General features: G+C 36.2%; 1 protein-coding gene across 1 annotated transcript; it reads right to left on the reverse strand.

Annotated features, from left to right (window-relative positions):
* Positions 1 to 8741: 8741 nt before the first annotated feature.
* Positions 8742 to 13206, reverse strand: LOC310718778 (FERM domain-containing protein 5-like). The gene is made up of 2 exons (XM_083527770.1): positions 12866 to 13206; positions 8742 to 11493 (listed from the first exon to the last, which is right to left on the reverse strand). The coding sequence occupies exons 1-2, from the start codon at positions 13080 to 13082 to the stop codon at positions 10946 to 10948; spliced, it is 765 nt and encodes a 254-aa protein (XP_083383896.1). The 5' UTR covers positions 13083 to 13206; the 3' UTR covers positions 8742 to 10945.
* Between the last annotated feature and the right edge of the window lie 697 nt (positions 13207 to 13903).

Here is a 13903-nt window from a genome sequence, read left to right on the forward strand (position 1 = left end):
CAATATGCAAAAAATATAGTCTACACATGAAAATTGATGAATGTAAATGAATATACAGACATATAGATTCACTTATAGGAATATTATACCACGTTTTATTTTCACTGCCTAAAATGTTTGCCAGTGTAAGTTCTGTAAATGGCAATTAATAATATTTCATTGTTAGAAATGTCTGTCTTTTGTAAACCTCTCTAGAAGCAAGAAGAAGACTAGGCTCTCTATTCAAGTAGATTGCATTTTATTTATATAATGATTGTACCAGTAGACATAGTCACAAGGCAGCTTTACAGAAATCTGAATGTAGATTTAGTTCACTAATGAGCACAGCAGAGATTACATAAGGCAATATTAAAAGGGACCAAATTCAAAAGGGAAACGTCATCAGCAAATAGTGTGATTATGAGTCATAAAAGTTCTATACTATAAAGTCAAACAGCACTTAGTATGTTGAAAGATTGGGCATTATGAGCATTAGAGGTGCATTATGATCACAACTAAAATTTTTCGGTACAAGTCTACAATATCCAAGTGATGGTGTCTATAAAAGAACGAGTGTATAAACCGTTTCTGATTAGTGCAAGTCTTATGATCCTAGAGTATCCACGTAGGACCTTTCAAAATAACAATTCATGTATCCATTAAAGAGGCAATTCATGGCAGCAAGTGATTCACAACTTTAGGCAGCTTAAAGCAAAAGTAGACCATCTGGTATTGTTTTTAGTTTAACAAATGCAAATACAGAGAGAGGATAGATTATGATGTGTTTTTGTAATATAGTAGTTTTAATGGGTGTACATTATGGTGTAGAACATTATGATCTAAGGGACACAGCAGGAATAGCTATGATAGCATAGCTAAAAGTGAGAAGCAGGAAGTATCCCTGAAAGTATTTTTTATACCAAAAGAAACCTACAAAATCTCCACCTTTGAGAAAATCTGTTAACAAAAAGCTTGACAAAACAAATACTGCAGGTTTCTAAAATAAATGAAAATAGCCTGTACTCTAACTAGGCGATGGCTACATAATCTTTATTATTCTAGGTACCAATAAAGAACCTGCACTTTTTTAAGCATCAAAGCTTGGTAGCCAAAGCAGTTTAGATAACAAAGGAATAGCATGATCAAACTATTTTGTAATTGTTTTACCTATTTGTGCAGGGAATGTGACAGCTACATTCAGGACTAACTGGAAGACCTTGTTAGTGACGTTATTCTAACATCTAGATTATAGTAGTCCAATCCAAAGCTTACGAAATCTTGCTATTCTGCATTACATTACATTTCTTAAACAACACAATTTCTAGTAATAATATTCCAATGAACTTTAAACGAGAAATTACAAATTCAGTACTGCACATAATGAAAGTTTATGGCCAATTTCTACAAATAAGAAAAATAATTAAAATAGATAAAAGCTGGACAGTCTTCCTAAAGGAGGTACAGATTTGTAATAATATATCATATATAATAGTAATCGTTTGAAAATTGCTGTCATGTACCCTGAACAGGTATGACGTCATGGCCACCAATCAGGCATAACATTATGACCACCTGCGTAATTTGTGTTGGTCACACTTTTTTGGTCCGCCTATGACCCTGTCGCCGGTTCACCACTGTTCCTTTCTTGGACTACTTTTGATAGATACTGACCACTGCAGACCGGGGACATCCCACAAGAGCTACAGTTTTGGATATGCTCTGAACCAGTCGTCTAGCCATCACAATTTACTTGCTGCCTAATATATCCCACCCATTAATAGGTGGCATGATAAAGAGATAACCAGTGTTATTCACTTCACTAGTAATAATATTATAAGGCCATAATGTTATTCCTGATTGTTGTATATCGACCTAAATTCAGGACATGCTTTAATAGGAAAAAGCTAAGCTGTGTCTCAAATTACATATGTATGCTCTATACAGGGAGATTTAGAAGACAATTGTACAGGTAATGGACTAGAATGATCTCATTAACCTTATTAATGGGATGGTAAATGAGTTGAGAGTTGAGAGCTGTTATTTTCTAATGGTTGTTTTTCAGCACTATGCATTTCAATGCTCATAAGTATATTCACACAAGCAGCAAAGTCAACATTAAGTTCAATCTCATGGTCAATTTCATCTTAGATTCAATGAATCAATTAACACAATACTCTTTAAAAGGTACTGTTGATATCGGTATGGTCAAGCTCATTTTTATTTACTCTCATATCAAACTGTAGTCGCATTTCAACGTCTTCTACTTCTATTCATCTTCAACTTCTAATTTCGTCTCCTTTAGCCTTGTGCTTAGCTTTGTAAATACAAACTGTATTTGCATACAAGGAAATGCTTGCAACTTGTATTTTGGGAGAACTCCAGCTGTTATTCTTAATGGTTTTAAGGCAATAAAAAAAGCTCTGATGGCCAAGTTTGCTGACTTTTCTAGACACCAGAAACCCTTCTGGTCAGCCATTTTAACAGAAGGATGACATTATTTAAATAATTGCTGCTATATCTTTTATCCAATTGAATACATTACTGTTTTTTTGGCTACTGACATCCGTGTACATTCATAAAGGATGATTAAGCTGCTAAATGTATTTATCTATACTATATTAGAAATTTGACTGCGTAACGGATTCCCCAGGTGCCGCACATATTAAAGGTAGAATTTCAGTTTTTTAAGTTAAAGATTATTTATTTTAAGGCAAGTTTTAAGTGTACGTACGTATTCATGAAAATATTAATAAAAAATTAATCCTAAGTGTGCTCCTGTGTGTATAAATATACACATAAGAAGACATTGAATTTGCAAAACACAAAACCATAAAGTAAGACAAATACTACTGATCATTTAATTATGACAGGAGAAATGCTGCTTTATAAACAGAGTAAGGACCAATCTGTCTGTGATTATCTGTAAACCTCAAATGATAGAGATTAACCATACAATCGTGGGAGAAAGCGTTTAATGCCTAACTTGATTTTCTTCTGATGATAAAAATTGAGTTTATATAAATTCTGTTTACTCCAACGAACAGGTGCTCTGTCTCTCTACTGCTGACGTGAGGAAAGCTCTAAGCTGAGTTAACCCATGGAAAGCTGAAGGACCAGACGACATTCCTAGCAGAGTGCTCAAAGGATATAGAAAATGAATCCAAAATTTCTACAAATTGACATTTATGCATTCTCAAAAAAAAAATCGATATGTTTTGCCAAAAAACTATTTTTGAATTCAGATTCATTCATTGTTACACTCATAACATTGAACATTACATTATTAAAAGATTTATACATTGTCACTAAACAACTGTTACTTAACTAGTTCCTCTGTACAGGCAGCAGCATGAATCCCCAGACTCTGTTCCATGATGCTGCATCAAACATCACTACCTATGACCGAGGGGGGACTGTATTGTGTTCCTGAGACACTTCCAACACTGCATTTGCCTATTTTTCTGCATTTGCATCTTCTTTCCTTTCCTTTTTATCTTTTCTTTGCATGATAGATTAGTTCGCCAACTTTTGCATTTACATTTAGCCATTTGGCCGACGCCTTTATTCAAAGTGACTAACAAATTGCTTTGATGTCAATAAATACATTTTAATGCTGGTTCATAAACCACAGGCTAGGAATACCATCTACAATTCTGCTGGGAAAGAAATAGAAAAACAGTTTTAATCCAAGAAGTGCTCTTTTTAAAAATCCTCTAGTAGAGATATAGACATTGTTTGAAGACTGCTAGTGACTCAGCTGTTCAGAGATTCCATCACCTCAGTGCCAGAACAAAGGAAAAGCATGTGATTCTAGAGAGATGGTTGGACAAGTCGAGGAGTGGTTGAGGATCGGTGGGAGAATATTTCAGTGCAGGGTGTAAGTGCTATCATGGATGTGACATCAGTGACATCATGGATGCAGTTGGTTAGAATGATGAGATCAGCTTAACTCGGTTCAGTTTCCTCAGTAGATTTTCCTTTATTAACTTCATATGATGGCTTTTTCCAGAATTTTTTATAGAAATGCAGATGATAGTGGATACAGACAGCAAATACAAATGCAGAAAAAAACACGAAAACCATTCAAAATTAAAACACAAAACAATGGACCACGTACCAACCCGTAACCTAAATGTGAAACAAAGTAAATGATGGGAACCATTAAAGACAAAAACAAATAAAAGACATAAATTGCAATGAAATTCGAAGGGTTGTAGATAAATGCTGAGGAGAGTCACCAGGCTCCAGGAGAAAAAGAGGAAGGCCAAGGAGAAGGTTTATGGATGAGGGAAGACATGCAGGTGGTTGGTCTGAAAGTGGAGCATCTGAAAGTAGAAGATTTAGAGGAACAGTAATCTGAGGTGTTTATGTGTGTGTTCCATGTTATTTTTCTTTTTAGGTTGTTGGACCAGTTTTCTGTAGTCTCCATATGCTATTCTGTCAATGTTTGACAAATTTGGAAACACTTGTGTCCATCTCTAAGCAAATTAGCCCCAAATCAAAAACTTAACATTTCATATAGACTTCCTTTCAACTCCAACATGTCGGGTTTATGCCACAGGCTTCCATGCATAAGGAAACACTTTGCACCACAATCAGTGTCCCTTGTTTGTCTTCAATGCTTCAATACCAGGTCATTCATATATCATGCTAAACCAATCTGAAGTACTCGAATTTAAAGTACAACAATGAAGTACTTGCTTTTTTAACTATTCTTTGTACTTTTGTTGATAAAAAAGAATGAAGATATTTTGTGCATCGCTCAGTAAGGTTGTGATTTATTGTTGTACACCAATGGTTAATAGCATACGATACAATAATGGTCAATAGCATTGTTGTCAAATTTCTTGAAAATGTTAAATATTACAGACTTATAGCACTTGATCACAATATACAATATTTAATAGAGGAAAAAAATGATCACAAGAAATTTCCAGGAAATGTTTACTAAAAATGAACACACGGATATATGTGTGTGTGTGTGTGTGTGTGTGTGTGTGTGTGTGTGTGTGTGTGTGTGTGTGTGTGTGCGTGCGTGCGTGCGTGCGTGCGTGCGTGCGTGCGTGTGTGTGTGTATGTTTGTACAGATCTCTCTTCTTCTTCTTTTTCTTGGGTCACCTTTTGAGAGATGAATACAAAAAACATGATTTTTGTCATATTACTTCCAATAATTATATATATAATATTCCAAACTATTTATAGTGCATATGATTCATGAATTTAACATACCCTTGTGTGTGGTAGCATATAAAGTTCATTTTCTTCATGCAGCCTTTGTTCTCCAAGACACTGACTCTAGCTTTGGCTCCACAATGGAGAGGTTGGATGGGACATGAAGGCAGTAAGACTGGATTACTCAGAGTTTCGTTGTTCACCCAAAACCATGAGCCATCCAAAAAGTTCAGACCTATCCACATGCTGACATTGTAAAATTTCCCAACCATGTTATTGACAGCTAATAAATCTCTTTCTGTGTTCAGGCTTATCAGGTCAGTGTATTGTGTTCTGCAGTATACCAGTGCCTCATGCCAGGTCTTCATCTCTTGCACCATGATTAGACTTGGCTCCCATATGTAGCAGATGAATGGTAGGATGTTTGTACAAAAAAAATCGGCAAAAAAAGCATTGGCAATAGTAGCACAATGTTGAGTAGTAGGTTCGTCTGGTTGACCAGCAAGCCATGATGCGAATCCAAATACACTTCCATCAGACCACTGAACAAAGTTTTTCTGATCTGGTCTTTTGCTAAGTCCAATCCAACTTCGATAAGCAAGATGATCTGCTATATCCATTTTGTATTGATTTAGTTCCTCTACTGAGTCAATGGTTGAAATATCTATATAGTGTTCTCTGCAGTATGTCCGAGCATTATTCCAAGATGAAGATATGCTCACAAAAATATATTTTCTTAATAACAGGCATGTTGTTGATCCTGTTAAACCTGCCAAAAGAAGGAGAACCTGAGCAGACTTCATCTCTCTCTGTGGCATGTTTAAGACCTGACTGAAAGAGCAGTGAACCTGGTGGTATGAAGATATCTGGTGAAAGACCTGCACAGATCTTCTCATTACAGGAAAAATGCAAAAGAATGCAAATACTGTGCAAAATGCACGTCATTGTGGAACTGCTGTAATGTTGTTAAGACTATCGTTAATTCTTTATTTGCAAAAGCTTAAGGCATTTGATTGCCAAATAACTGCCCACAACACAAGTTAAAAGCACATACTATCAGGATTCTTTCTATTCCTTATTTTTTGTATCATAAGTCAGTCAAAGGCACTTATATAGAGTATCTCTGTTATCTTGCTCAGAAATTGTACAACAAAACAGATATCCCTGTAAGCTATTGCAAGTTTGTAATACATATTAAACTGTAACTTATAAGATAAGATTAGATAGGATAAGATAATCATCTTCCCACTTCATCCAGGCCTCTGGATAGTGTTCTTTTTGACTGGAGGCCAGTCTGTGCAGCTTGGGACGGTTTCTCATCAACGCCTTGGGTGGTTCCGCTTTGAGGATGGATTGGACTGTAGTTAATGTCAACAGTCTTCTACACTGACTCAGGACTACCTTTCGCTTCTGATCATTATCACTGTACTCCACAACATCGTATATCTGCTATAAATGGACATTCGGTGCAACCCAGATGAGGATGGGTTCCCTCTTGAGTCCCTCTATCGCCATCTCGTTGAGTGTTTCCTTGCCACAGTCACCACCGGCTCACTCATCAGGGACAAACTTACTCATAAAGAACATTTACTTTTAATCACCACATTATCTGTGTAAAGCTGCTTTGAGACAATGTTCATTGTTAAAAGCGCTATACAAATAAAAATGAATTGAATTGAATTGAATAAGATATAACTTTATTTATCCCACAGTGGGGAAATTTCTGTGTTACAGCAGCAAAGAAAAAGAAATGTGCAAATATATAAAAAAAAGAATATAACATTATTGAATAATCAGAAATGCTTAAAAAATACTTTGTTCCAGCATTAAGTTATAAAGACTTGTGTGAGGTCATTACAAAAGCAAATCGGACTAAATGTGGAATTGGATGCTAAAACTTTGTTTGCACAGGGCACAAAAAATGAACCGGATACCAGCGCAAAGTCATTATTTGACTCTTTAAGTCATTATTTTACTCTAAGTCATTATTTTGAGATTATTTTGATTGGTTTATATAGTCAGTATAATATAATTTGGTGTTATAGCATGTTTTGGAAAATACATCTGTCAGGTCATTGCCTAATTCAATTTCCCAACAGACATTGTGGCTATCTGCAAACTTACTTACTATCTTACATACATCGGCAACTGCTATCACCCACTACTCAATCTCACTACAATGCTCAGTCAATCACATACCGATTGGACACAGTCTGATTCATAATTTTTACTGCAAAGTATATGCTCAGTTAAATTTGTTTTTAAATGCTTTTTGCATTTAGTTTGCTACTTAAATCTCAAACATATTTTTTACCCAATTCCGGATTCCAGTATGACCCTAGATACTGTACTTTTTACTTTTGCCTGCCAAATGCTTGACTTTTGACTGTTTGTTGATTCTATACCTAATGCAATATATGACAACATTAACACCAGTTGCTGTACGTTGCTGTACGCTTACTTCTGACATTGAAGTGAAGGAGCTGATTTGACTTGCAGCCAGTTTTGTAGCACAAAGATATTGTGTTATAATAAAGAAAATTACCTGTCCTTTGCCTATTTTTGGGTTGGGAAGAAGAGAGCATAGTATACGCTCTTGCGTTCCAGAAACTTACACTTCAGCAAACTGAGTTAATTTATATTTCGGCCTTTAGATAGTTTGTTCTAACACTAGTATAATAACAACTTCTAAAGCATTAAATAGATGAGACTGAAAACAAACTGATTCCTCAAAATAAACAATGTATTTGTGTTTTTTCTTAATCAACAAATCACGTGTCTGAAACATCACACCAAGTTATAAATACTCGCTATCATTGGTGGCAGCATTTATTTATTATCAGATTCATCAGTCAAAATGCACTTATGCGTGTATCTCTGTCATCTTGCTCAGAAATTGTCCACCAAAAATATATGAATAAATGTACAGTATTACAAAGGCTTGTATTTAATAAATTAAACTGTGCTAATGTAAGAAAGGATTCCTATTTAGTTGTATTTTCAAGCTTCACCAGTAGAGGCAGATATACAGTTTACCAAGCAATGACAAGCTACCCGTGACATCACAATACACCGTCCTCCACCAAGAGCATAAAAGGCCAGAACATGGAGCCGTGGCATGCGTTCTGCATCACGCAACCCCCTGAACAGCAGCAAGTAGAAGACAGCAAGAATCACCTCATATACAATCAATTCTATACTGACACGCTGGGGCGAGTATAATCCCCTAATCAGCGCATACCAGATAGTGAAAATCCTTATATGGTCCTTCGAGCTAGATAGGAATAACTCCCTATTATTTGGTCCTTTGAACTTGAGAGGAAACTTCTTAACAGCTAAATATTAGTAATGCTTAAAAATATTTAAATAAAAGAACATACACATTGTTGAAGCTTTATGTTAAGAAAAACACAATTAATAATTGATGTGAGCTGACAAAATATAAATATTATAAGAATAAAAATATAAATGCTCATATGAGAAATATTTCATATAAATCTTTAGTTCTGGATTCATGTATGGGGTTTTTTGTCAGATATTCTTATAATTATATATCAAAACGGCTCATTTGTCAAATTCTAAAAAATCCATATTTTGTTCAGATTTATAGGCAATTCAGGCAAAGATTTATGCTTATTTACAGTCAGTGTAGTATAATTTTGAGTAATTGCAAACATACATCTGTCCGAGCATTGTCTTATTCAAACTCAATTTCTCAGCAGACACTGCAGCCTTCTAACATGGACGCTATCTCCCACCACTTACACACACCACAGTGCTCACAGTCACACACTTACTGATTAGGCACACGCTTACATTCTTACTCTATATGCTCAGTTGCATTAATCGCTCTCTCTTTTTAAAAGCCTTTTGAAATTTGTTTGATACTTTTTTGTACCTTATTCTTAATTCTGGTTTGATTTTCTAATCATGTTTGTTAAAATCAAATAAAATTTTATTTGTCACATATACATACAGAGTACGACATGCAGTGAAATGCTTTTGTTGATACTAAACCTGACTGTACCAATACTTATTACATGACAACCTTAACTTCAATTGTTGTACTTCATACATTCAGTTATAAAATAAAAGGACAGGAGCTGATTGACATTATTGCAGCATTGAAAGTCAAAAACATTCCTCTTAATAATGTTTTTATTTAAACTCTATCTTTTTTTTTACATTTGCACTTCCCACCAAATTAACATGTGCATCTGTGCACTTAACAAAAAACATATTTGCTGTTTTTTTTGTGCATTATTACAAAAATCTCCTGTCTTTTATCCATTTATTTGAGGCATGGAGATGTTTCTTATTTTGTTCATATACACTATATAGAGAAAAGTATTGGGACACCTGACTTTTCCAACCATATGTGATTTTTCCCTAAACTGTTACAAAGTTGGAGCCACACAATTATAGTATAGCATATAGACCCAAACCTGTTCCTGCATGGCAATGCCCCCGTGCACAAACCATGTATGGTTTACCTGCGTTGAAGTAAAAGATATTGCAGATCTATTTGACTTTAAAAGTATTAAGCACCTTAGGAATGAATTGAAACGCTGACTGCACCCCAGGCCTCCTCACCTCAGCTACATCAGTACCTGACGTTACTAATACCCTTGTAGCTGAATGAGCACAAATCTCCACAAGCACCTGAAAATCTAGTGGAACATTTTCCCAGAAGAGTGGAGGTTATTATAAGAGCAAATGGAGACTGAATGTGGAATGAAATGTTCAAAATATGTTTGCACTAAACATAAGAAATTTGTTTGCCAAATGAAATGACAGCAGCACAAAGTCATTGCATTTACATTTGGCGGACGCCCTCATTCAAAACACTTACAATTATCTAATTTATACAGCTGAACAGGTGAAAGTTTAGGGCCTTGCTCAGGGGCAGTTTTTGCTTGGTGGTGCTGGGATATTAAACTCACAAAATTTTAATTAGAAGTACAACATCTTAAACAGAGAACTACCACTGTGTGTGATATAAAGCAGCAAGCAGACTACACAGCAGGCCTTAGAGGCAAATAGGGACTAAATGCAGAATGGGACACTCAAAAAGCACATATGAATTTAATGGTCAGGTGTTTACAAACTTTTGTCCATATATTGTGTAGATTTTATGCTATGCTGGTGTTAACCATAATTCCAATAAATAAACATTTTATATATAAATAGTTACAGAACAGTCACTCTGCATGCTTGCTCTTCCTTCTTTCACTATTTTTCAAGTTCTCCATTCTTCTTGCTTCTTACACTCTTTTTATATGCTGTGAACAGTGCCCTGGAGAAGACTGAAATTTTGTCCTCAATTCAAATAATGAGGGGTAAGCCAAGGAACAATGGGAGAAATTATAAAATATTTTTAAAATATGTTTTGCACTTGGACAATTATAAACTATATGGACAAAACTAGCAGACACCAGACTTTTCCAAATATATGTAATTCTTCCCCAACTGTCACACCCTTATAACACCTAAAAATCAAATCTAGTGAAACATAATCCCAGAAGAGTTTTTATAACTGTAAATGGGGACTAAATGTTATAAGGGCTGCTCAAACAGCATATACAAATCTAATGGTCAGGTGTCCACAAATCTTTGTCTATATAGTGTATTTTGTAACAAGCCAAAGCCATGATGATGATCAGCGTAAACCCACATGGAAGATTGTAAATATATCAAAATAAGCTCAGTGAAATTATTAGAAGCAAAATAAGTTGCAACCTAGCAGCAATGTGAAGAAAAAAAAAGTGAAAAAATCTAAAGGTAAATGTGAGTCTCATTCCTTTATGAGATGGACCCCTATCCACCGCAGGGTGCAGGTCAGCCAGCGTCTCAAAGGACAAAAATAGGTATAGTGGAGTTGCTGGAATTCTGGTGTCTCGCGGATGTCTCTCAGAAATGGTACATCGAGTTTGGATTCTGTTATAGCGATGAGAAGCAGGAGGAGAGCCAAGAGTGAAGCAAGCGTCACTAAAACCAGCCGTGCCAGTAGCCCAATAATCTCACAGGTCTGGTGCGTCTCACTGCCTCCAGTGCTTGGTTTGAGATTTCCCAGGTGAGATGCTCTACCTCCAGGTTTATGGCTTACACTCTGGGCCAATGTAGCTCTTTTTGGAGTTACTGATTCTGGATCTTCAACCTCTTGGTCAAGTGTGCTTTCAAATTCAGGTGTGGGGAACACATCACTGGAGGGCTTGTAGGTTCCTTCTGAAATTTTTGCTTCCTTATTTCCACACTCTGGACCAGTGGAGTGTGTGCTTAGTAATGAAGTGCTACTAGCGATTGAGTGGTCAGGAGTGGACAGACTTCTGATGGGTAGTGAATCTAATAGAGTAAAGCAATAAACAGCAGATCACATGGTTTATCAATTTATTTTCTTAAATGAGTGTAATAACTTTTGTAACTATACGTACACTTGCTAGCCACTATAACAGGAACACCTGTACATCTACCCAGTCATATCCAATATCCAATCATCCACATGTGGCAGCAAAGCATTGTATAAAATCAGGGTAAAAGCTTCAGTTGATGTTTACTTCAAACATAAGAACAGAGAGAAAATGTCTTTTCCATGATTTTAACTTTGGCATGTTTGTTGGTGCTAGGATTATACTAGGATCCTAGACCCAACAGTCTTTAGAGATGGTCAATAAAACATCCGGTGAGAAGCAGATATATGAGAAAGCTCAGCGGTGAATAAAAAGACTGTTTTAAACTGTTAAGAACACTACAGTAACTCACATTAAACACTCGTTACAATTGCGGTGAGCAGAAAAGCATCTCAGAATTCACAACATGTAAAACACTAAGGTGAATGGGCTACAACAGCAGAAGACCACAATGGGCTGCTTTTCTATCATGGGAATCTTATGCTATATTCACTAAAGGTTGCAAAGTATAAAAATAAATAAAAAAAAAGGTGGCAAAAAGGCAAATCAATGTTATGATGTTTGATGTGAAAATTAACTGAAGCTCTTGACTAAAGGTCGACAAATTTTACAGAAACTATAGCTAGGTTTGATCGTACTTGCCAATAACCGATTAAACCACAAACAAACATAAAAATCCATGGAAAATAGTACTGAACTTTATTACAAATATAAACAACTGAAAACCATCACTGAATCATGGAAAAAGTGCTAAATAAAATACACATGAACATATAAATGAATAAATATAATTATGTAATTAATAAATTATAATTCATAAATATAAGCTCTCTCTGTGCATCCATCGTGTGCCAAAATGTTCACCTTTTGGTAAAAACATGCATTTTATTCTAAAAACTAAAAATCATCTACCGCATTCTCAGAGATAATATTCTAGCAGAGTCCAGATATACACAGCACCAGTGCTTAAATTGAGGGGGGGCTGGGGGGATCTGAGAACCCCATAAGGCATTAGGTACCCCCCTATGACAAGTAAAATTAGACGTAGGGGGATCCCCAAGATTATTTTAGTAAAAAATATATGAATTACACAACAAATGTGGACCCCCCCCATAAGACTTGACTCAATTTGAGCACTGCACATTACATTCTGCACTCAGTTCACTCTGGCCATCTAAAACTGTGTGCAGCTTCAAAAGTGAAGAACCAAAGTAAATGGCATGTATCATGAAGCTAATTATAGTTTTCATAAATTGTAAAAGTAATTTACAAGGTTTGTACACTTCATAATGACTCTTAAATATTACCTGTGGCTCTCTGGCTTCGTCCATATGGAGAAAGGCTGATCCCCGAGGAGCTACTGGACTCTGGTAGAGAGGGTATGATGGGTAAAGCACCCAAAACATTACCCAGAAGTCTGGGGCCCAGTGTCAGCACTCGCACCTTCACATCCCGGTAACAGTGATTAATCATCCGCAGGTGAATGTTGACCTTCGTCTTGATCCGAATCAGACACTTCACCATGGTGTTTTGTGAATGCAAAAAACTCTTGGATCAGGGTGTTTTTTGTCGTTGTGTGTTCCTGTGAGAGGGGCGTAATGGAGATAGAAGGCTGGTGGGTCAAACACTGGACATGTGAGCCATCACTATTTTGCACCTCCTCCAGTTCCTCCTCCAGAGTGGAGCTCTTTCTATTTACAGCACCAGTATAAATAGCACTGTAGTCAGTAACACAGCTCTTTATGTCTCTGTCTGTCTGTCTGTCTGTCTGTCTGTCTGTCTGTCTGTCTGTCTGTCTGTCTCTCTAAAGAGAAATTAGCAAAGATGGGAACATATATGTTAACATCTATATAAACATACAGTCTCTCACAAAAGAGAAAAATATATTTTAGAGTAGTCAATTTGCAGCTTGTATAGCAGTACAGATTTACTGTCCTCAAAATATCTCAACATTGTCAAAATAACTGACAACAAAAGTGAGTACACCTAAAGTGAGCATGTGAAAACTATGTCCAAAGTGTGAATATTTTGTGTGAGCACCATTGTTATCCAGCGCTGCCTTAATCCTCCTGGGCATAGAATTTACCAGAGCTGCACAGGTTGTTGCTGGGACCCTTATGAAGGATTTTCCACTCCTTCATAATGACATCACGGAGCTGCTGGATGTTATCCACATTTCACTTTTTCACCTTTCGCTTGAGGATGCCCCACAGGTGCTCAATAGGGTTTAGGTCTGGAGAAATACTTGGCCACTCAATTATCTTCACCTTCAGCAAGGCAGTTGTCACCTTGACGGTGTGTTTGGGGTCGTTATTATGTTGGAAAACTACAGTTTAGCCCATCCT

This window comes from Silurus aristotelis (assembly GCF_946808225.1).
Source record: "Silurus aristotelis genome assembly, chromosome: 24".
In the NCBI taxonomy this organism is placed as follows: Eukaryota; Metazoa; Chordata; class Actinopteri; order Siluriformes; family Siluridae; genus Silurus; species Silurus aristotelis.

What these genes read in the sequence shown, in the direction of transcription:
- LOC310718778 (XM_083527770.1), bottom strand. Translation starts at nt 13,082, where the DNA reads ATGGTGAAGTGTCTGATTCGGATCAAGACGAAGGTCAACATTCACCTG. An exon ending in ACGAAGCCAGAGAGCCACAG is followed by an intron (nt 11,494 to 12,865) that starts GTAATATTTAAG and finishes TTACTCTATTAG; the next exon opens with ATTCACTACCCATCAGAAGT.